Raw genomic sequence first — 24,112 nt, forward strand, 5'->3', positions numbered from 1 at the left:
AGGGCTTAACCTAGACCTCTTCAGCAAGGCATGGTCTGGTTGTACCACTATTTAACAAAAATTGAATCATGCAATGTGTATCAGGAGTAGCCATGAATTCAAATATATTACTGATCTGTGCATGCATCTTTGAAAGGCTAATTTCAAATTCTTATAATGCAAAACAGCCTGAGAATCACAAAAAATCCCAAACGAAATTAAATGCGATTATTCAGGAAGCCCTGCCAAAAAGCTTTGTACAGGGTACAAGTCCTGGCAGGCCTGCAGCTTGTTTAATAGGATAACACAGAACAAATATGATCAGTGGAAATTGTACACATTGAGTAAGATTTTTCATCAGCAATTCTATCCATCGTGGAAATTGGACAAAGGCTTATTGTTTCCAACAGGATGCAAATTTGGCTTGGTGGCTTGTACTGGGCCCACGTAAACCCACGTACTCCATGGATTTCCAGGGTTCAAAGCGCTGGAGTCTACAGCAAAATCTTCAAAGTATGACCAGGTTTGCTACCTACAATTATGCCAAGCCGTCTTCAGTCTTGAAAGCTCTTTCTGATATTACATTCAACTATTAACTCCTGCTTATTAATTTATTTTGTAGTCACACCGACATGGAAGGACAGAATTCTAAACATCTCTTAACCATTAGTCCGGTAAGGTTACACGCCTAAAACATCATATCCTGTCTTTTCTCAATACAGATCCTAATTAACTGGCTATGCTTTTCCAGCATCGTCTGGTTGTATTTCTAAATCTTTACATTCTTAAGAAGAAGCTCCAGGCATTCATTGCACTGGTTGAAATACCAATAAAAATTATGGTATTGAGGTGAAAAATGTGTATCGCAGAGAAGAGAATTTCCTTTCTGACATTTCCATGATAAACCTCTGGATAAGACACTTACAATTCAGAACTGGCTCTATCAGCTGCTGTAGATTTTTTGCCCATCCTTGGTTCCCCTTGTGATAATGGTTCTGAGTCGCCTTCTGGAGCCAATGTAATCCTTGTGGTGAAGGTACTCACACCATGCTCAGGAGTTCCAGAGTTTTGGCCCAGTGGCAATGCAAATTTTCAGCTCAAGTAACACAGCAAAAATGTCAAAATGCCAAGCCCATACTAAAATGCCAAAACTACTCTTTTCTGTTGAACTACTGTCTATACTCTAAACATTTTTCTTTTAAAATTTAATTTATTTTAATTACTCAACATTTATGTAGTTTCAGTAAGCTCATTGATCACAGGTGCACACAGATTATGGAAATAGATTGATGAAACAGGAACCATTGTACATTTGGCTCCAATTAACAGTAGTGCAAGAAAAAGCCATATAGCTGTCAATAAAATATCTATTATTATTTTTCCAATGTGAAAGAACATTTTTTAATGCAAGGGTTAAGACATCATATAGCTTGACAAGGCTTGAATTTGGTCACTCTTACCTGATGGTAACTGTGACATCCATCAATTTATCAGTTACAATAGCACCAAGTGCACGATGTCGGATAGCTGTCAAGGTTAGAATGGTGGGAGCCGCTCTAAAAGGCAAATAACAATGACATTCTTCAGATCTAATGCGACAGTTCATTAATACATTGATTTTGCATAAGAAAGAAAAGGGCATAAAAGCTTACGTGTCATAAATGTAGTATTCATGTTCAAATTGATGGCAAGAACGAGGAGTCACTTTATAGACACCTGACAACAGAAACAATTATTTTTAAAACAAAAATTCTCCCATTTCTCACAGTTGGTTACAGAACACATTGCTTTATAACAAATAGTTGTCTGGTAGTACAGAATGCGAGCATTGCAGAAAGAACAGACATGCCTAAGCTTTTCGTCTTGCACTCATCAGGACACTTCACAAAATTACCAATACTTAGGCCCAAGCGTGAGTTTGTCTGATCAGGATGCCTTTGATGCATCCTATTTCAGCATCAAGCTTGAAAGGTGAGCAAATGGCCCTGAAAAGTGTCCAGTCTACCTCAGATTACCCTGGAAGAGCAAAAATCTCTCAAAAATTTGAGCAACAGGTGAAGCTAGCTGTTTCTGCAGTAGCAACGCGAGCATTCTTTGCCACTAACAGGATGCTGCCATCAAGCCATAAAGACGTTCTGCCTATCACACAAATGAGTAATATGGTGTATGAATTTCAGCGTCAGTGTCATGCTAGGTATGTAGGCTGTACGTCCCAAAGACTGTCGGATCACGTCAAATAGCATGTCCCAGCCACTGTGCGCAACGGGCAAAGTACAGACCATACCCAAACAGCCTGTGCTTGCAAAATTCAAAACAGTGTCCAACATTAGATGTGATTCTGTGAATGAACAATTTTTGCTAACTGATCCTCAGTGTGCTAAGAATTACGCTGACAACCAATTTAAGATTGTCAATCAGGCTTGCAGTGTGGGCATTTGCCTGTACTGGAAGCTACATATATTAATACACAGGACACTATTCTTTGCAGACAGGAAGAATATGTATACACATTGCACCTGTTTCAGTTAAACAAAATAAGTGACAGCCATTCACTGACTCATTCCTCAGGGCAATGTCTTGACCAATCAGGGTCAAGCTGCCAGGTTTAAATTTCAAACAATGCTTGACAGTTAACTGTCAGTCACCATCAGAGTCCACTTGCCAACCAATCAGTACTCTCTTCACATACAGTACATTGATGTTTTCCCCTTATTTTGGTATTCTTGCGAAGTGTCCTGATGAGTACAAGACAAAAAGCTTCGGCATATCTCTTCTTTCAGCATGTTAGTCCATGTAATAGCCAATGTGTTATCAGGGCTGATGATTTATCATGACCAAATGAGTACCAGATCAGAGATAAATGTTTTGCACGGGGCAGAGTGTTTGAAATAGCTTGCCGGAACTAGGTTAAAGGAGCTGAAAGTTTCTTACACAGGAAGGGATGGGATGGGATCCTGGCATTTGGAAGAAATTAGGAACTCAGTGAAGAAGTTTGCAAGAGATCTTCCTTAAAATTGGTCCTTGGTAAATAAATTGGTATCTATTGGCAGCTTTGAAAAAAAGGAATACATAATTCATAATGCATACATTTCTTAGGGAGGTGATTGTTAAAAAAGATTCAAAAGCCCATGTTTTATGTTGTTTCCATAAAGGTGGATGAGAGGAGAATTTATTCAAACAAAATAAAGCACATGAGCTTAATCACTCTCCTCTACCTCTCTTTCAGTGTCTCACTTGGAAGTTGAACGAAGTATTTCGTACACTTTCTCTTCCAAAATTTCCATCTCAATGTTTCTAAAGCTCAGTGCAGTACAGAGAACGTGCTGCAGTGTTGGACATGGCACCTTTCAGACAAGGTGCTAAATCAAGTCCCAGTTAACCCTATCAGGCGGCCACAGAAGATTCAAATACGCTATTCAAGGAGGAACAAGAGACTTCTCCTAGTGCCCTGGCGAACATTTATTCCTCAACTGACATAGTTAAAAATGTAATTTTCCAATGTGCAAATTGAACTATGGTTTCCTGGGAAATACGCAGCAAGTGAAATTGTAACTTCTTTCAGCTGACTGAGTGACAACTGAGAAAATAATCAACTCCAAGCCTGTACTTTTAACAGACTGTGGTCTCCAAATATAAACATTAATAAAATGCACAATTAAATTGTACATCTAAATTGAATCATGTTAGCTGAAATAGGTAATCTTTTATGTTGTGTTAGAAACATTATTTTGAGCCTTGGAGAATTGAAATTCAGGGGAAAAAAGGCAGATAAATTTTGATTTATACGAAGCACACAGTGATTTGATTTGTTTGCCTTCTCCTTTCTAGGAAATGTGCATCTATGGCAATCAGCTGTAAGGAATATGCACTGAACTGGAACAAATCTGCATAGCAATCAATAGGTTACAAATAGAAAAATAACTTGCCCAGAATAAAATAAAAGCAGAACGGGAAGGAAAAAATATTCAAAGTACAAAGTTCAAAAATAAAAATAAGAGATTTTAATAAGACAAAGCAATCTGTTGTATTTTATTTTCATAAATTAGCACTAGATTAGGACTACTGAATTCAAAATAATGCCATAATTCCTATATCATGAGTTAATGATTATATTACTGTACTCATATTTTAAACCTGCTTCCAACAATGATGTTCATAAGTAGCAGCATTTGGTAAGGTCTACAATGCCACACAATCTTCTCCATGGTTCAGCTCTATGACACTGCTCGTGTATGGTTCCTCTCTCACCTGTTCTAACAGAGTGAATCTCCGACAATTCTCTCCTTCATCCTACATGGCCAATTCTGGAATTTCCAAAGAATTCATCCTTAGTCCCCTCCACCATATGCTGCTCTTCAGTAAGCTAATCCACATGCATCAGCTTCCATACATATGCTTCCTGCCCTCAGCCACATCAGTGCAGACAGACTGCCTGTAACTCCACTGGCTCTACCCCATTTTTGGTGGCACCGCTTCTAATCACTTTGGCTCTACTCTCGCCTCAGAACCCTCTGCCATTCTACAGTGCTTCCCACACATCTCTTTAACCTCTTCTACTGATCCTTCAAAGACTTCTTCCTCTGTGAAGTACCTTGGACTGATTTTCTATGTAAATGGTACAATACATAAGAAAGGAGGGAGAGAAAAATGGGGAACTGCAGGCCTATTAGCCTGACGTCAGTGGTAGGGAAAATACTAGGATTTATTACTAAGGGTGTGATAACTGGGTATGTAGAAAATAATGATCTGATTGGGGAGAGTTAACTTGGATTTATGAAAGGGAAATCATGTTTGACAAATCTATTGGAGTTTTTTTTTGAGGATGTTACTACCAGAATAAATCAGGGGCAACCAGTGAATGTGGTGTATTTGGATTTTCAGAAGGCTTTTGGTGAAGTCCCACACAGGAGGTTAGTAAACACAATTAGAGCACATGAGATTGGGGGTAATATGCTAGCATAGTTTGAGAATTGGCTAATGGCCAGAAAACAGAATAGGAATAAACGGGTCATTCTCAGGTTAGCAGGCTGTGACTAGTGGGGTACCAGGAGAATCAGTGCTTGATCCACAGCTATTCATAATATAGATCAATGAGTTGGATGTGGGGACCAAATGTAATATTTCCAAGTTTGCAGATGACACAAAAGTAGGTGGGAATGTGAGTTGCGAGGAGGATGCAAAGTGGCTTCAAGGAGTGAGTGGGCAAGAGCACGGTAGATGGAATATAATGTAGATAAGTGCGAGCTTATCCACTTTGGCCGGGGGGGACGGAGGTGCACAGTAGTTCTTAAATGGTGAGAGATTGGGAAGTGTTGATATCCAAAGGGACCTGGGTGTCCTTGTTCACAAGTCATTGAAAGCTAACCTGCAAGTTCAGAAAGCAATTCCGAAGGCAAATGACAAGTTGGCCTTTATCACAAGAGTACAGGAGTAAAGATGTCTTGCTTTAATTGTACAGAACATTGGTTAGACTGCACCTGGAGTGTTGTGTACAATTTTAGTCTCCATACCCAAGGAAGGATATACTTGCCATAGAGGGAATACAGCAGAGGTTCACCAGACTAATCTCTGGGATGGTGGTGTTGTCCTTTGAAGGGAAATTGAGGAGACTGGGCCTGTATTCTCTAGGGTTTATAAGAATGAGAGGTGGTGATCTCATTGAAACTTACAAAATTCTTAAGGGCCTAGACAAGGTAGATGCAGAAATAATGTTTCCTCAGGCTGAGGGATCTGGAATCAGGGGACAAAGTCTCAAAATAACAAGAAGACATTTAGCACTGAGATGAGGAAGAATTTCTTCACTGAGAAGGTTATGAATCGTTGGAATTCTCTATCGCAGAGGAGTGTGGAAGCTCAGTCATTGAGTGTCTTCAAGGCAGAGATTGATAAATTTTTACATACCAATGACATCAAGGGATATGGGCATAGTGTGGGAAAATGGCATTGAGGTAGACCATCAACCATGATCTAGTTGAATGGTGGAGCAGGCTCGAGCGGCTGAATGACTTTCTCCTGCTCCTAAGTTCCCATGTTTCTCAGCATTGCTGCTGCAACAGCTTCAGTATAAATTTTGCATAATATCGTAGCAGCAAGGAATGGAGAGAAAGACTCGAAAGGCATTTAATCAGTTCCAAGCCAGGAACTGACCATACAATCTTAAAAGTAAACTTTACCAGGAATTCGTACCTGGTTTAGAGAGACAAAATCTGTTCACTCCTTTCGTGAGGTTATATACACCAACATTTTCTGGGCCACTTCCATCTTGGTAAAATTCCTGAAAGGCAGACAGAAGGAAGAGCAACCTTAAGCACATGAGTAAAGACAATGTGATATGTTGTCTCAAATCCACACATGTTACAGCTAAGGCAAAATTCATCTAACACAGTACCACTGAGATGGCATTCTTATATATTTAAACCACATATACATTCAATGAATATCATTAACTGTATGCACAAGCGCTTTATGAAACATTTCTCACTGCTTTGTTTTTTTCAAATTAACCTATTTTAATAAAGTACAGAGGAAAACGAGCATTACATTACTAATAAATTAGCATTGGGGTACTAAAACAAAAACCAAGCCTCGTCTTAATCTGTGTGTCTAAAATAAAAACATTTGTTTTATTCAAGAAATTTGGATGTAAACCAAAATAGTCTCTTTGTGAAGGTACTGCAGAAGCACATTAAAACTCTCCTTGGAGGATAATGCATTTAAAAAAAAAATAGAACAACTTGCAAGGTGCTTAACTTGAAAAATAAAGTGCGTATGTGCATGCACGAGTGTTTCCCATCTCTTTCCCTCAAACGATATATCAAATTCAAAACAATAATCCGAGACAAAGTTAACAGTCATTTTGACAAATGTGGATTAATTAAGGAAAGCCAGCATGGATTTAAGGACAACTTGTGTTTAACTAACTTGCTTGAATTTTTTGATGAGGTAGCAGAGAGAGTTGATGAGGATAATGAGGTTGATATAGTGTATATGGACTTCCAAAAGCCATTTGACAAAGTGCCACATAACAAGCTTGTCTGGGAAGTTAGAGCTCATGAAGTAAAAAGGGACAGCAACAGATTGGATTCAAATTGGCCGAGTGATAGGAAATAGGTAGCAGTGGACAATTGTTTTTCAGACTGGAGGAAGGTATATGGTGAGGCTCCCCGGGGATCAGTGTTCAGACGCTTGCTTTTTTGATATATATTAAATAACCTAGACTTAGGTCCACAAGGCACAATTTCAAAACTTGCAGATGACATAAAACTTGGAAATATTGTGAATTGTGAGAATGATAATGATAAACTTCAAGAGGACACAGCCAACGGACAAGTGGCAGGTGAAATTTAATGCAGAGAAGTGTGAAGTGATTAATTTTGGTAGGAAGAACAAGGAGAAATATTTTAAATAAATGGAACAATTTTAAAGAGGGTGCAGGATAAGACAGATAAGATATGTCGAAATCATTGAAAGTGTCAAGGAAAGTCAAGAAAGTGGATAATAAAGCATATGGATCCTGGACTTTATTAAGGGTGTTGGTGAGGCTGCACTGTGTACAGTATACAGTTTTGGTCCCTATATTTAAGAAAGGATATACTGGCATTGGAGGCAGTTCAAAAGGGAATCACAGGCTGATTACTGGAATGAAGGGGCTGACTTATTAAGAACGGCTAAACAGGTTAGGCCTTTATTTGTTAGAGTTTAGAAGAATGAGGGGTGATCTTATTGAAACGTACAAGACTCTGAGGTGGCTTGACAGGGTAGATGTTGAGATGACGTTTCCATTAGTGGGAGAATCTTGAACTAGGGGACATAGTTACAGAATAAGGAGACACTCATTTAAAACTTAGATGCGAAGAATTTCTTCTTTCAGAGGGTAGTGAATGCCTGCAATTCTCTACCCCAGAGATTTGTGGAGGCTAGATCACAAAGTATTTAAAGAGGAGGTAAATAGATTTCTGAAATATCTGGGAGTTGAGTGCTATGAGGAGCTGGCACAAAAGGGGAGTTGAAGCCTGCGGCAGATCAGCCATTATCTTATTGAATGGTGAGGCACGCTTGAGGGGCCGAATGATCTATTCCTGCTCCTATTTCTTATGTTCTTATGGACTTTATAATGAGGGGACTAGAGTGCAAAAACAAGGAGGTTATGTTAAGCCTATATAAAACACTGGTCCGCCTCAACTGGAGGACTGCCTCCTGTTCTGGGTACCACACTTTAGATAGGATGTGAAGGCATTACAGAGGGTACAGAAATGATTCACAGGAATGGTTCCTGGGATGAGGAATTTTAGCTATGTGGATAGATTAGAGATGCTGGGGCTGATCTCCTTGGAAAAGAGAAGATTAAGAGGATATTTGATAGAAGTGCTCAAAATCATGAGGAGTCTAGACAGAGTAGATTGGGAGAAACTGTTATCATTGGGGCTGAATGGCCTACTCCTGCTCCTAATTCATATGTTTGTATGCAGGCATGTATGTTCGAAAGATCGGGAACCAGAGGACAACGATTTAAAGTGATTCACAAAAGAAGCAATGGCGACATGAGGAAGAACCTCTTTTATGCAGCGAGTGGTTAGGATTTGGAATGCACTCTTGTGTGGTGGAGGCGGATTCAATTGAGGCTTTCAAAATACAATTGGACACTTATCTGAAGAGAAAAAATTTCCAAGGCTATGGGAAAAGGAGGGGCAGTGGTACTAGGTGAGTTGCTCTTGCAGAGAGTCAGCACGGGCATGATAGTCTGAATGGCCTCCTTTTGCGCTGTAACCTTTCTATGGTTCTAAGGTCAGTTGAAAATAGAAAGCAGTAGTTGTTTTTTTCTTTTCATTCATGAGTTTTGAGGATTGCTGGTAAGACCAGCATTTATTGCCCATTCCTAATTGCTCCTGCAACCACTAACAAAAGAGAATAGCCAAGAATGGTGCTGAGGGTGAGTAGGACATGTTCTACAATCACGATAATCAGAAAGAATTGACCTGATTACCGTGCAAACATTAATTTAACAGCAGCATTTCCACTGTGAAGCAGATACAGTAGCAGTATTTACCAAAAAGACCATCCAATCCATTAAGTTTCTCTTACCAAGGTTATTGCATGAGAGAGTGAGCATCGGAGCATGTAACCTGTCTGTTTGAATTCTATCCCAGTCAAATCTTGATCCACAACCTCCAGCTCAAATGATCGGTTTTTCCAGCACCATTCTTCATGGACAATGTTTACTACAAAAAACCGACAACGCCAGCAGTCATACTCGCTTGATTAAATTCGAAGCTCACTGACATCCAATAATTGTGCATCCAAGTTCAGAAGTCTTACCTTTGTATTTGCCAGGCAAAATATCATTAAAAGTGAATAACACAGATTCAACACCTCCCGAAAGCTGCACACTTTGTTTGTCACTATGACGACTCAAAGGTTGAAGAGTCACAGTAAGATCACCACAAGAATCTTAATAAAAAGTAGCAAGAGAGTAGCTCATTAAAAAATTACAAAAAGTATAAAATAAATCCTTCACACCTAACAATGAACATTCGGCTAATCCATTACAAAAGCACAAAACATTTTATCTGTTCTTTAAGAGAAGCATAGATTAAACACAAAGATCCTACAATATCAAAATCTCTACAATAAGCCCTGGAGTATAACTGAATTATCATTCATCAGACCTGGATCCCCATGACATCTGTAAGCATCTCTGTAAGCTCATTATCCATTACTCTCCATCATGTATACTGAACCATATTTTCTGCACACTACACCAATACAGTACTATATAAATGTACGACTGCATGCTGTAACGGAGAACAATTGTAATTTTTTAAACATGTATTAAATCATGAATTATTTGTTTACGCACAGAAATCCTTTGAGGAAAATCAAGTGAAATAAAACTGCAAATTTAAAATTGAAATTTGCAAACGTAGGAACTCCCACTTCTTGTCTGGCTACTATACATATCGCCAGTCTGCTCTTGTTTAAAATCTTACTGCCATGGGGCTACATGGTAAAATTAGAGAACTTGTAAACGTTTCCTGGTCCTCAAAGAATTAATTGATCTCTATGACATACCCTATGGTATCAAGGGGTAGTAAGGTGTATTAGAGAGGAACAATTGTGATTTGGGCTATCTTTTGGCAATTTTTTAATGTTATTGAATCATTTTCATGTAGCCAGCAGCACTACTTTACAGCATGACTAGGAATTCACTACTTAGCATCAACATTAATGACTGGGAGGAGCTTGTTACCAATCATTCAAAATGGCAACAACTTATCCATCAAGTAGTGTCTTGCTTTAAGTCAGAACGTCTTACTGGCACCACCCTTCCTCCTCATTAAGGAAAGAAAAGGAAGCAAATCCTGCACTCCGGGTCCCACTACCTTGTGGTTCATCCTGCCCCATGTGCTTAAAGATCTGTGGGTCAAGAACCAGCCTGTTCAGGCACATGAAGACCCATGGCAGAAAACAGTGATCCTGAGTACATGTCATCCTCAAATCAAAGGACAGCTAGTGACGGCATCACACGAATGCAAATGATTGTATTTTCCCCACCACAGAGCAACAAGTCACATATCGTGGTCACTCTTTCCATCAGCTCTCCACCAGAGCCTCGTAAATAAAAGAGAAGGCGATTGTTTCCATTTTGCCTTCACTTTTCAAAGTGCTGGAAATAGTCAGCAAGTCTGGCAGCATTTGTCGAGAGAGAAACAGAGTTAACATTTCGAGACTAACATGATTCATTCAGAACTGTTCTCAGTTCCGAAGAGTCACATTCGACTCGAAACGTTGACTCTGTTTCTTTGTCTACGGAAGCTGCCAGGCATGCTAAGTATTTCCAGAATCCACAATATTTTGCTTTTATTTCAGAGAAAAAACTGTTTGGTTAAGAGTTTTTTTCCTGTGTACTTTCAAATTCAAAATTTGGGAATTCAGTTTTAATGGTAAGAAAAGCAAAAGATCAAAACACCCAAAATGGCCAAAAACTACAACAGTGACTAGATGTCATAAAGACGCATGCTGCCCATGTCCTTACTCACACTGAGTCCTATTCATCCATCAGTTCTGTGCTCTCTGGCTTACGTTGGCTCCCAGTAAAGCAGGGTCACAATTTTAAAATTCTCATCCTGCTTTAACATTCCTCCCCATCTCTGTAATTTCATACAGCCCCACAACCCTCCAAGATATCTGCGCTCCTTTAAATCTGACCCTCTTGAATATCCCCAAATTTAATTGCTAGACCACACTGGTGGCCATCTGCCAAGGCCCTAAGCTTTGGAATGAAACCTCTTCACTTCCCTATTTTGCCTCAATTAACACGTTCCTTAAATCGGAAAGCTCTTTGACTAAGCTTTTGGTCGCCTGTCCTAATATCTTCCTGTAAGGATCGATGTCAAATTTTGCTTTGGATTGCTCCTGTGCATAATTTATTATGTTAAACATGCTATATTATTATGACATGGCAGATGATGTGTGCCAGGCAGACCAAATCCACAAGGGAAAATTGGCCACGCTACCACAACGGTTTTGCAATTTGTATTCATTACAAGAGGCGTCCACGGAATTTCGACGTATGAGTCCACCAAGACCTTCAAAAATTAAATTAAAATATTTATTTACAAAAGAAAAGATTTCAAGCACATACATGAGACTACAATTACTTAATACGCTAAGAAATCCTAAAATTCCTAATTAACCTTACTCCCAATTTTTAAGGCAACAGCCCAAAATAGATTTTAGATTTTAAAAATATTAAGCCAGCAAGTTAACACAGTTCTCACTTGGCAGTGGAATTCCAAAGGGTTTTCTCCAACTTCAGTTACTGGACACAACAGACTTACGCCATAATTGGTTGGAGGCCTTCTTGAAGGCTGTTTCACATGGTTCTGTTAGATCTTACATGGCCTCCCTATAGCCTTTCATTCTCCTTTATACATGTTTCTCTCTTTTTATTATGCAAATATATTGTTCCATACATCTTTGAAGCTGTACCTTTCCCATATAAATGGTTCAATTCACAATTTCATGTTGCCAATTGTATAATAATTTTCATGATATTTTTCTGGTTTATTGTGAAGTTGGTTTATGGATGTAATTATATTTGGGTCTGCCTGTGAGATTTAATTACATTTGGAGTCAAGTAGACTGCAAGCTTGAAATCATCAAAAGAAGCTAGTTGTAGCAATTTGCTTGACGTGGATGCTGGCTTAGCATGTAAGGTGTGAAGGGAATTTGCATTTTTAGATAAACAAAGGGATTGTTGGGTTTCAAAGGGATGTTAGTCTGTTTACAACTAGCCAGATAAGCAAGGCCAAGGAGGGTGTTTATTTTTCCCCCAAGGTTACTGACAATATTGGCAATATGAAGTTTTTATATTATGAGGAAGATAGAGTTTCAAAAACATATGGAACAATAGAATTTACATATTAAAGAGAGAGAGAGACATATATAAAGGAGAATTAAAGGCTTTGTGAGAGAAGATGCCATGTAAGATCTAACAGGTGTGTGAGAAACAGCTTAAGTCTGCTATGTAAAGTAACTGAAGGTGGGGAAACCATTTGGAATTCCACTGTCAACAGGTATTGTGTTAACATGCTGGTTTTGTTTTAAATCTAAAATCTATTTTGGTCTGTTGCCTTAAAGTGGGAGCGTAACTGAGAGTCAGGTCAATTAGGAATGTTAGGGTTTGTTATAGTAGTAATTGTAGTCATATGTAAGTGTTTTAAATCTTTTATTTTGTTAATAAATATTTTAATTTTTTTTAAATATCTAAAGGTCTTGGTGGACTCATTACTTCTGAATTCAGTGCACACATCTTCTTGCAATAAATACAAATTGCACAACCGTTGTGATAGCGTAACCAAGTTTCCATTGCAGATTTGGTCTGCCTGGCACACATCGTCTGCCAGGCACACATCGTCTGCCACATCATAACACCAATATTGTCAGTAACATTTGGGAAAAATAAACACACTCCTTAGCCTTGCTTATCTGGCTAGTTGTAAACAGACCAACATCCCTTTGAAATCCAAACAATCCCTTCACTTATCTAAAAGTGCAAATTCCCTTCACACTTTACATGCTAAGACAACATCCATGTTTACAGATTACCATTTCAAGTACATTTCTACAACTAGCTTCTTTTGAAAATTTCAAACTTGCAGTCTACTTGACTCCAAACGTAATTAAAATCACGGACAAACCATCTATGCTCACCCATAAACCTACTTTACAGCAAACCAAAAAATATTATGAAAATTATTATACCTTCGTAACAATATAAATATAAGGTTGTAGCAGTTTAGCTTAGTAGCACTGTTTGACCAAAGTTACTAAATCTAAACAGACTTCCCACTGTGCTTCTGTTTTTCAGGTAATGAAGATAATGTCAACCAAAATCATAAGAGAACCCACGACAAAAGTTCTTCTCAAGTCAATCTCAGAAAGTAAACACACCCAGCACTCAATTTGCACCAAGGTAAATGAATCAGATTCTCCTCACAAAAAACAACTGTGACTGAACAGTTTGCTGTGAGGACAGCATCTATGTTTAAAGTAAAAGGTAATTTTATCAGGATGAATTTAAGAGAACAGCAATCAGCAGTCTCAAATAATCTACAATTTTTGAGTTTTATAGGAATGAAAAAAACAACTACGGGGAAAACTCACTGCCACTTGCACTTGAATACATAGAGCAACAATGATTTTTTTTTTGTTTCTGGAGCCTTTCCTGGATGCTAACAGTATAGTTGATCATCATTTCAAACTTTTTATTACTTTGAAGTAAACTTTAAGTAGTTACACCAGTACAGGTCTGTGAGGAGGAAAGGGACATGGAAGATTAGAATCGTTATGGCATTGAAAGGAACAACAATAGATCGGAATATAAAGGGAAGAAGTGTTTTTAAATACAGATGAAGATCTTGCTAATCAAAAACAAATAATTTAATCATAGGGGGACTTATTCAATAAACAGGCTTACTCACCAAACTCCCACTTACCCAAACAGAGCACTTTCCCAGTCACAGATGCCATAAACTGGGTGAAGGATAGATCCATAATGGGCGCATTTATAACCGTGACAGTTTGGAACTTTGGTTTCAGTGCAAGTCCTGCTTTTGCTTCATTTTCACTGACCATAACCTAGGAAATTCATAATCAATTAGACCAATGCAAATGCACTATGTTAAACACTGTGTATGTGCAATTCTTCAACCGCCAGTAACACGATTACTATAACCTCTAAATCTTTGATGTTTATTGAATTCCTCAGATACCTGTGACTTGCAGCATGCAGAGATTAAAGTATAATGTCTAATCTAACAAGGGAAAAAGTAGAATGAGTCATCAATAAAAACAAAATTCCTATTCAATAACTAAATTTTGGTCATTTTTATCAGGAATCCCAGCTTGTCTCATGGTCTGCCGTGTAAAGACATTGCCCAATATCTAAGGCTCAGAGGTCCCAGTTTCAAATCACAATGTGCTGAGTTAGCTCATGGCAGTTGACTGGTGGTCAGGGTGTTAAAATTGCCCAGAGCCCCTGAACTAGGGAGAGTAAAATCAGTGATTGTGCCTACTCCCAACCTCTGTCTATCCATCTCTGCTAGAAAGTACATGTGTGTGGATAGTAGGGGAGGAAAGGATAAAACTCCATTATGATGCCCCCACAATCGAATGGCTTGCCAGCATTCACTGCCTATGTTTAAACTTGAAGGGTTTCGACATTGTGATACTAGAAATTTTTTCACCACTATACATTTACCACATGTGCATGGATAATCACTCTTATAAAGGAGACAAATCTATCGGCTTATGATGGTCGCATATATTATTATATTTAACAATGACACAGACAGCTTTAGATCTAATCATAACTGCTTTTAACATCCAAAGTGAATTTTCATATATTAAAGTTGACGCACTTTTCTTTACAAATGAGGCTGGGTTGGTTGTTCAAGAGTCTAAATAAGATTAGAATTACAAATGAAATGAAGAGCTGAATTTATGACAATAGAGTTCCTAAGTTTAGAAAGCAAAAATAAAGCCCCTAAAACTGAGCTAACTCTTCTCTCTCTCTTCAGTTAAACATGGACATACCAAATACTACATTAACTTTACCTGAATGATATAGGTTCCTGCTTTGGCTTGGAAACAGAATAGTCCGCGAGAATCTGTCTCTGTTATAATCGGTGAAGCCTTATCCTTACTTTGGGCGACCATGGCTAACTTATACTTGATGATCTGTTTTAATCCTTCAGGGAAACGTTTGACAGCTACTTGCCCACAGACACTAAAGCTGTGGAGCAATGGAGAAACAATACAATGTTCTGTTAAACCTAGTTTTGAAAGATGTGCTACAGAGAAGGGAAAGCCAGTTGAATACTAATGTCGATAATATGACTTCCATATGCTGGTGCAGCCTCCTACCTTGCGGCCACGATATCTGCCAGCTGAGGTGTGTTCGGGGCAATCTTCACAGTAACTGGTTCAAAGAAAATGTGCTCCTTCTGTGTATTAATAGTATACGTGCCTGCTGTCATGTTTTCAAGTCTGAATGAGCCATCAGTCTTTGTGGTTACTACACAAAAATGACAGAAGGAAACAGAAAAACATGAAAGTAATGCAGGGGCTGGAACCAACAGTCTTTGTAAATTGATTAGCATACTGCATGAAAGTTTCTTCCTGAGATGTCAGTCTGCTAGCTTTATTTCATTACTTATCACATCACACTACAAAATCAGTCACACTCATTCTGAAATCTGCAGCAGAAATCCAAATCCCCACCTGCCAGTTTCAACAGGGCTAACAGGCTTGGCATTACAGAGGGCTTCACCGCTGAAGTTTTAACAAAACACTTGGGCTAGTTTTATTCAGACTCTAAGTGCAACCTGGAGTCCAGCTCACTCTCCGAGTCAGGCACAGATTATTCAATGCAGCTGAAGAGCTCTGTTTACAAAAACCCTATATACACTATATATTTGACATCAATCTCTGACTATCCTTTGACTATTTACAGAGCCACAAAAAGATTTAGAAAAAGAGTGACAACTTCCTGAAACTTAATACAGTGCTATCCTCCACCTAGTCAACAAGCAGCATTCAGACAATTCATATGACAGGGTAGCTGATAGATGGGAACACCACCACCTGGAAGTTCCCCTCCAAGTCACTCACCATCCTGACATGGAAATATATCGCCGTTCCTTCACTGTCGCTGAATCAAAATCCTGAAACTCCCTTCCCTAACAGCACTGTGGGTGTACCTACGCCACATGGACTGAAGCAGATCAAGAAGGCAGCTCACCACCACCTTCTCAAGGGCAACTAGGGATGGGCAATAAATGCTGGCCCAGCCAGCGAGGCCCACATCCCGTAAATGAATTTTAAAAATGATATTATTCCATGTATGAATGCTTCAGAATGTATGATTTTAATTTTTGATCAGGTGGTTAATCCCATTAAAACCTCATGAGTTCGAGGGAAAAATCAGTAGCTTTATGCCATCATTCCATATCCTAAAAGGAGCACAATTTTAAGATTAAGAGATAGAAAATTCTTCCGCATATTTGCTCTAGTCCAGAGTAACAGCAGTATTTTATATTCTTCATATCTTATACAAAAACCTTGAATAAATCTTGTCCAAAAAAGGCACAAATGGGGCCAATAATCTCTTGTATTTTCAAAGGCACTGGCATTCAAACATAAAAGCCAAATTGCTGAATTTCAGACACAACATCCTCATGGAGGAATACAATTGTGTAGGTGTGTGAATGGAGATTGCAAAAATAATTTTACTGAAGCTATAAGTAGTATTGGGTAGCACAATAGAATAAAACTCTGGTCTTTTTAGAAACTGAAAATTGAAGTCTACCCAGCCTATAGAAGAAAAGGGTGAGAATTTAATCCATTCAAAACACAGCCACTTGCACAGTGTTAAAATCAAGCCCAAAGTCTCAGCTGTAAGTGTAATAATGGATTCGAATAGTTTTAACATGGTGCCTGGTTGGTACAGGCTTGATTTCAGTATAAGCCAGCATGCTTATTCACTGAAAGGGCAAATAACGTGATAAATAGAAATGGCACACTGTTGGAGTTAGCAGTGCTTTTCTAATGTTCACACATTAGGCATTATTTATGTAAAACAGAAGCATCTGAATTTTCATCTAACCCATGATACCATCAATGTTCCCTCTAATTATTCTTCACTGTGCAGAGTCTGTTTGCTCCACTATGCCATCCATTTAATATTGTTGTGCAACCACGAACACGCACATCTTAAAAGGAACATAGGCCACACACAACCTATTTGCTGCTCTGAGTCATCATGTGCCCATACATCTTAAGAGGGTACATTGGTTATACTGGTTAGATTGGTTATACTGGTTATATTATATTGGTTATATTAGTTGTACTGGTATTGTTTGCTGCTGCGTACAAGAAAAACTAGAAAAATTGCGCAAACAACCTCCAAGAACACACTCGCAAATTAAATTTTCCAGCCCTTGTTGCATCTGGAGCTGGACAGAGATAACTGTTTTCTTTGTTCGGACATACAACTGATTTGTGTAATTTTGATCCTGTTCCATTGCAATATGCTCCCCATCATCTCTGCACAAGGTTAAATTAAGAATGATATACACATGATTATCAGGGATCAGAAATGTCCTGCTGTGAGCTCCGACTATATTCAACAGTTTCACAAGTGAGAGCATCACAATGGGTAAGTAGCAAACGTGAGTTACTTTCATCAATACGCCGCTGTTTAACATCAAACTTTATTATTGTGTATGTCAGCAAACAAAACGTCACAGAAAACCATTAGCCCTCACCAGGAACCACTGGACACATTTCTGCTGAACTGTACAAATATTAGAATTTACATTTTCTAGGAAGTCAGCAATTTACAAAAGACTGTACTCCAACAGTTGAATACTACAGCGATACTGCACCAATGAGTGCATTGCCAATAGTATTTTAACCACAATACAAACAGGGAAACATAATTATATTGTTTGTATTACTGTGGAGTAGGAAAAACAGAACCTACTGCACGCAACCTTGAAAGCTTGCATGTCCAGGGAGAATTTTAGCAATTGTCCATTAACTCATCATCCAGCTGTTTCCTTACAAATTAAATGGCCGTACAATGGGTTAAGAATTTTTTTTAAAATTAGAAAGCAAACTTTGCATATTTACAGTTTAATGCAGCCAGTACAAAGTAAAACAAAATCCCTTGCTAAAGATCTCCATGTGCTGATATGTGCCTATGTCTGCTGTTTTATACTTCCCTTTTAATACCTGTTCATTAGAAACAACCATAGCATATTCACACAAGTGAAATTCGGAACCAGAAAAAAACATGTTGAAGTTGTATTTGCACAAAATCTTAATGAAACTGATAAACAGAAAAGGCATATGTTGCTATAATTATTGAGCTTCAGTAATGCACGCTGTGTCTGGTCTTTATTTTTCCATAGACTTTAAGGATCAACAAATTAGAAATTTCAAAGGGGGCAGAAGATACTCTTTTCTGGTACATGTTATACTTCCAACAGCAGTTTGTTTGGACATCACAACATGTCCTCTTGTTATAAAAAACAGCACCGTAAGCACCAAAAGTACAATGCGGCACCACCTTTTACATACCTTTGATCTGGGTGCTTAGGATAACAGTGGCATGACGAACTCCTCGTCCATTGGGACCATCCAAAACCCGGCCCGTAACAGAAAAACCCATCACTCGAAAGACAGGCTGCAACACATAACTTTGATAAGGAAAAGGGCACAAACAAATAACGATGTAAAGTTCTAAATATAAATTATGATACACAAACTACTGGCCTTTGGAATACTTAACAATAAAAAATATTTATTTGGACCAATAAAGTTTTTATACTGTCATTTTCAAAAATCTTGCCATTGTTAAATAAATAAGGCAGAACTTCAGCAATATTACTTCATATGGACTTGTGGAAACTTCAAAGAGCAAACTAAACCACATGACATGGTGGGTGGAAGCACACTGTGGCAAAGGCAAATATGGTAGTGGAGGAGTGAAAAACTAGGAAGGTTATGGGAGGAGAAAATCCATATAATGTCAAAAAATGGGAGAAAAAGTCCAGCGGGACATATAGGCAGATTGGAGGCAGTTACCCAAATAAGGGCTCTGTACAGAAATCCATGTAATATGAGAAATAAAACAAATGAGGTACAAACTCAACTTAAAAGATATAATGGAGTAGTCATTATGGAAATGTGGCTAAAACCTGGGCCTGACTGGAATACTCCAGCCTATACAATCTTTAAAAAGGACAGAGAAAAACTGAAGGAAGGGAAGGAGAAATTGTAGCTACATTAATCGTAATTTACCAAAGCTCTCTGGAGTCAGGAAGTAATTTCCCCACACAAAGAGGAGTGGAAATCTGGAATGCTCTACCCCAAAGGACTGTGGATGCTGGATTAATCGATATTTTCAAGACCAAACTGTCTGGATTATTGTCAGGCAAGGATATCAGGTGATCTAAAGCAAAGGCAGGTCCAATGGAGGAGAGGTACAGGTCAATCAGAATCTAACTAAACGGTGGAACAGGTTAATCCTGTTCCCAGTAGAGCCTCCTGATTGTGTGAGTTGTCTGTAAAGTTTTGGAATTATACAGAAATACACAAGGTTAAGATGCTAAAAATCTATGAAAATGGCTGGTTTCAAATACATACTCTCCCCCAACATTAAATTTGCCTATTTTCCTTAAGCAGAGCTTTAAAAACATGTTGTTTTGACTAATTGCTTCCTTCATTTTTACAATTATAGCCCCCCCTCCCCCCCAGTACACCACTCAAGAGAGATAACAGGCATGCAAACCAATTGCTCAGAAATCTGCCAAGAACTGACCGCTAGGAACATAGCCCATTATAAATGTCCCTCTGATTTCATGTCCCCTTCCATGGAAGTGCTTAATTTTCAGTTGCTACCTCTTCCAGACTACAGAGGTACTGTTAGCGGATTGACATGGTTTTCCTGGTTCTCATGTGATAGCTACTTTGATAGATACATGTATACATTAACACTACAACACTAACCACACAGTTGACATTAAACAGTAAAGTACTGGTCTTTACCCAGCGTTTGCTGTAAAATTGTACATTCTGAAGTGCAGAATTCAATTAACTTTCTAGCTAACTGCTCATTAGAGCTCATCGGAAAATAGCTTTCAATATTGTATGGTAACACATTAGAATCAGCATGACACACCTGCACATGATCATGCAAAATATTAATTAAAGGTTACTAAGGTAGAGGAACACAGCACGATCAGCTAATTTATAAACTTCTTAGTCATTCAAACAAACTGGATACATGAAAATTTGACAGCACTGTACCTCAATCCTTAAACTGTTGTGTGCCACAGAAAAATCTAGTCTTGATGGAGCAACATCAAATGTAATTCTTTCTCCTCTGTAGAATGGCACCTATAATTTAAAGGGTCCAAAGAGACTCATTAGGCTTCCAAATTTGGCAAAGCAAAAACTAAAGGCATATTACAACAAATATTTGCAAAAAACTTTAGAAAAATGCAATCTTTTCACCAAATTTTACAGGCTAACTTTAATAGAATCTGACTGCGACAGGATAATTCAGGATCCATCAGCAACTGCCACGAAATTGGCATTTTGATGTCCCTTGATCAAATTCCCAAGTGGTCTAAAGAATGCTGCTGGTAAGGTAAAAAGTACCAGAACATCATTCTGCTCATGTCCTGAAGTAAGCAGGGATCTAAAATGAACGCCTCAAGCATGCAGCACAAGTTCCTCCCCCCAGCAATAAGGTAAAAGACAATTGCCAGTGCCAACTCATTGATGAAAGGGACATCCACCCCATTCCCTGCTTAAACAGAAGTCATGTAAAGACAGAGATAAAAACAAAAAAACTGCTGATGCTGGAAATCCAAAACAAAAACAGAATTACCTGGAAAAACTCAGCAGGTCTGGCAGCATCGGCGGAGAAGAAAAGAGTTGACGTTTCTAGTCCTCATGACCCTTCGACAGAACTAGAGTTCTGTCGAAGGGTCATGAGGACTCGAAACGTCAACTCTTTTCTTCTCCGCCGATGCTGCCAGACCTGCTGAGTTTTTCCAGGTAATTCTGTTTTTGTCATGTAAAGACAGCCTCACCAGCCCAGTGAGGCTGAAATCTCCCGTGCATGCCTTGCTGAACATCCCAAACTAGCATTCAAGTCCTGGCATCCCAGCCAAAGCAAACTCAGTTACCTAACCACCTGCCGCCCATGTAACCTCCCTCACCTCAAAAAATGGAGACAAAATTCACACTGACAACTCCAACCCTCCCTCATCTTATCTCCTTTCTCTTCCTCCCCCCCACCTCCTTCATTCTGTTCTATCCTCCCATCTCTCCCTTTCTTTCTTCACTTCACTCTCCTTTCATCCCTCTCCCACCTCCTTCCCCACCTTGGTTTAATCTGCCTGCCATCTAACCCTGCCTGGCCTGAAAAGTGCCTTTGGTCTTATTCTCCTTATGCAACAACATAGGTGATCTAGCTCTATTTACAAATAAACAAAACTAAAGCAGACAAGAGAAGGCAAGTGATTTGGAACAATAGTCAGGCACAGATTACTCAAGCAGTGAAACACAAAACCAGTGTGACCACTCAGCAGGGGAAGAGTAGTGGCAAGCTTTGGGGGGGGGGGGGTACGGACAGCACCTAGAAAGTAAATGTATTCGTATAGGATATTAAAAAAATGTTCAATAATTTAACTGCACTAACAAAAACCAAAATTGCCCTTTGAATGAGGTTTCAAAAGGAAGAGGCAGGTCTGTAGAGACACCCGGTGGCCAGGGCCTGTGACTGCAGGCGGGCTAAAAGTTCTTCTACAAACTTTCAATGTAAAATAGCATTTGTGAGTTGGCAGCCTATCATAAAAGCTTTAATTCAAAGCAAGACACAATGACATTGCAAATCCTTAGCAACGCGCCAGCTGTAGGCATAACAGGTATTGCAGGTCCAAATTGATACCTATATAATGTTTTTTTATATTTTATGTAACATTTCTTAATATTTTATACGTTCCATTGAGAAAGAAAGACCCCATGAGAAGGATGCACTATCCATGGCTATACCTAAGAAAGCTCAAGTTAGTATCAAATTGAAAGAAAAGTCATACGATTCTGCAAAGATTAGTGGCAGGTCAGAAAATTGAACAGAATTTTAAAACCAGCAAAGGTTGACTAAAAAATTTACAAAGACAAATTAGTGTGCGAGGGAAAACTAGCTCGGAATATAAAAACAGATGGTCAGAGTTTCTACAAGTATTTAAAAAGGAAACGAGTAACTAAAGTGAGTGTTAGAGGGGGAGACTGGGGAATTAATAATGGGAAACAAGGAAATGACAGAAGTATTGAATAGCCATCGCGTGTCTGCCTTCACGGTAGAAGACACTAAAGGCATCCGAAGAATACTTGAAGATCAAGAGGTGAAAGGAAGGGAGGAATTTTAAGTGATCATAATCACTAGGGAAAAGGCAATGGGAAACTATTAGAACTAAAGGTTGACAAGTTCCCCAGGACCAGTTGGTCTGCATGCTACAGTCTTAAAATAAGTGGCTGCTCAGATAGTAGATACATTGGTTGTGATCTCCCAAAATTCCCTAGATTCTGGAATGGTCCCAGTGGATTGGAAAAAATGGAGCACCTTTATTCAAGAAAGGAAGGAGACAGAAAGCAGCAAACTATAGGCCAGCTAGCCCAACATCTTTCATAGGGAAAATGCTGGAATCCATTATTAAGGATGTAGTAATATGACATTCAGAAAAACATTATACAATCAGGCAGAGTCAATATGGTTTTGTGAAAGGAAAATCATGTTTGACTAATTTATTAAAGTTCTTTGAGAAAGGAACAAGCAAGGTGGAAAAAGGGGAACCTGCAGATGTGGTGTACTTGGATTTCCAAAAGGCATTTGATAAGTGCCACATAAAAGGTTACTACACAAAATAAGAGCTCATGGTATAAGGGGTAACATACTAGCATGGATAGAGGATTGGTTAGCTAACAGGAAGCAGAGAATGGGGATAAAGTGGTCTTTTTCAGGTTGGTAAGCTGTAACTAGTGGAGTACCACAGGGGTCGGTGCTGGGGCCTCAACTATTTACAATCTACATCAATAACTTGGATGAAGGGACCAAATGTGGGGTAGCTAAATTTGATGATACAAAAGTAAGTAGGATAGAGAACATAAAGAGTCTACAAAGGGATTTAGCTAGGTTAAATGATTAGGCAAAAAATTAGCAGATACAGCATAATGTGGGAAATGTGAACTTGTCCACTTTGGTAAGAAGAATAAAAAAAGCAGTACCTTACTCAAATGGAGAGACACTGCAAAACTCTATGGTACAGAGGGATCTGGGTGTCCCAGTACATGAATCACAAAAAGTTAACATGTGGGTGCAGCATATGTTTAGGAAAGCAAAGGGAACGTTGGCGTTTATTGCAGGGTGCATGGAGTAGAAAAGTAGGAAACTGTTGCTACATCTGTACAGGGCCTTAATGAGACCACATCTGGAGCACTATGTATAGTTTTGGTTTCCTTGCTTAAGAAAGGATATAATTACATTAAAAGCAGTTAGAAGAAGATTCATTCGACTGATTCCTGGGATGAAGGGGTTATCTTATGAGCAGTTTGGGCCTATACCCATTAGAGTTTAGAAGAATGAGGTGAAAATTGAAACATTTAAGATCCTGAGGGCACTTGACAATGGGGATATGCTTCCCCTTATGGGGGAATCTGGAACTAAGGGACATAATTTAAAAATTAGGGGCCTTCCCTAATTCCCTAAGATTGAGATGAGAATTAAATTTTTCTCTCAGACGGTCATGAGTCTGTGGTATTCTTTCCCCCAGAGAGCAGTGGAGGCTGCGTCATTGAATGTATTCAAGGCTGAGTTGGATACGTTTTTGATTGACAAGGGAGTCAAGGGCTGCGGAAGGCAGACAGAAAAGTGAAGTTGAGGTCACAATCATATCAGTCATGTTGTTATCGAATGGCAAAGCAGCCTCAAGGGACAAAATTATATCTGCGCACCGTGCTTCTGGTTCTATTATCCTCGGCCATCTAATAACATTTC

The 24,112-nt window shown here is 38.8% G+C and overlaps 1 protein-coding gene and 1 long non-coding RNA gene across 3 annotated transcripts in view; one reads left to right on the forward strand and one right to left on the reverse strand.

The window, feature by feature from the left end:
- nomo (nodal modulator) overlaps positions 1-24,112 on the reverse strand; it is a 67,477-nt gene that overhangs the window by 30,830 nt on the left and 12,535 nt on the right. The window contains exons 9-18 of the mRNA XM_041206392.1: positions 20,356-20,445; positions 18,625-18,730; positions 15,406-15,556; positions 15,097-15,274; positions 13,977-14,118; positions 9,295-9,426; positions 9,061-9,197; positions 6,166-6,253; positions 1,632-1,695; positions 1,440-1,535 (exon numbers count right to left, since the gene is read on the reverse strand). Of these exons, the coding sequence (XP_041062326.1) occupies positions 1,440-1,535; positions 1,632-1,695; positions 6,166-6,253; positions 9,061-9,197; positions 9,295-9,426; positions 13,977-14,118; positions 15,097-15,274; positions 15,406-15,556; positions 18,625-18,730; positions 20,356-20,445 (1,184 nt within the window). The remainder of the gene's footprint in view (positions 1-1,439; positions 1,536-1,631; positions 1,696-6,165; positions 6,254-9,060; positions 9,198-9,294; positions 9,427-13,976; positions 14,119-15,096; positions 15,275-15,405; positions 15,557-18,624; positions 18,731-20,355; positions 20,446-24,112) is intronic.
- Positions 412-8,593, forward strand: LOC121288085. 2 transcript variants are annotated; one of them, XR_005945302.1, is made up of 3 exons: positions 412-492; positions 602-653; positions 8,448-8,593. It is a non-coding gene; the product is annotated as an uncharacterized LOC121288085 (long non-coding RNA). The 2 variants fall into 2 exon arrangements; XR_005945303.1 differs by lacking the exon at positions 8,448-8,593 and adding an exon at positions 3,206-3,321 and having other exon boundaries at positions 446-492.

Source organism: Carcharodon carcharias, chromosome 15, assembly GCF_017639515.1.
Source record: "Carcharodon carcharias isolate sCarCar2 chromosome 15, sCarCar2.pri, whole genome shotgun sequence".
Lineage (NCBI taxonomy): Eukaryota > Metazoa > Chordata > Chondrichthyes > Lamniformes > Lamnidae > Carcharodon > Carcharodon carcharias.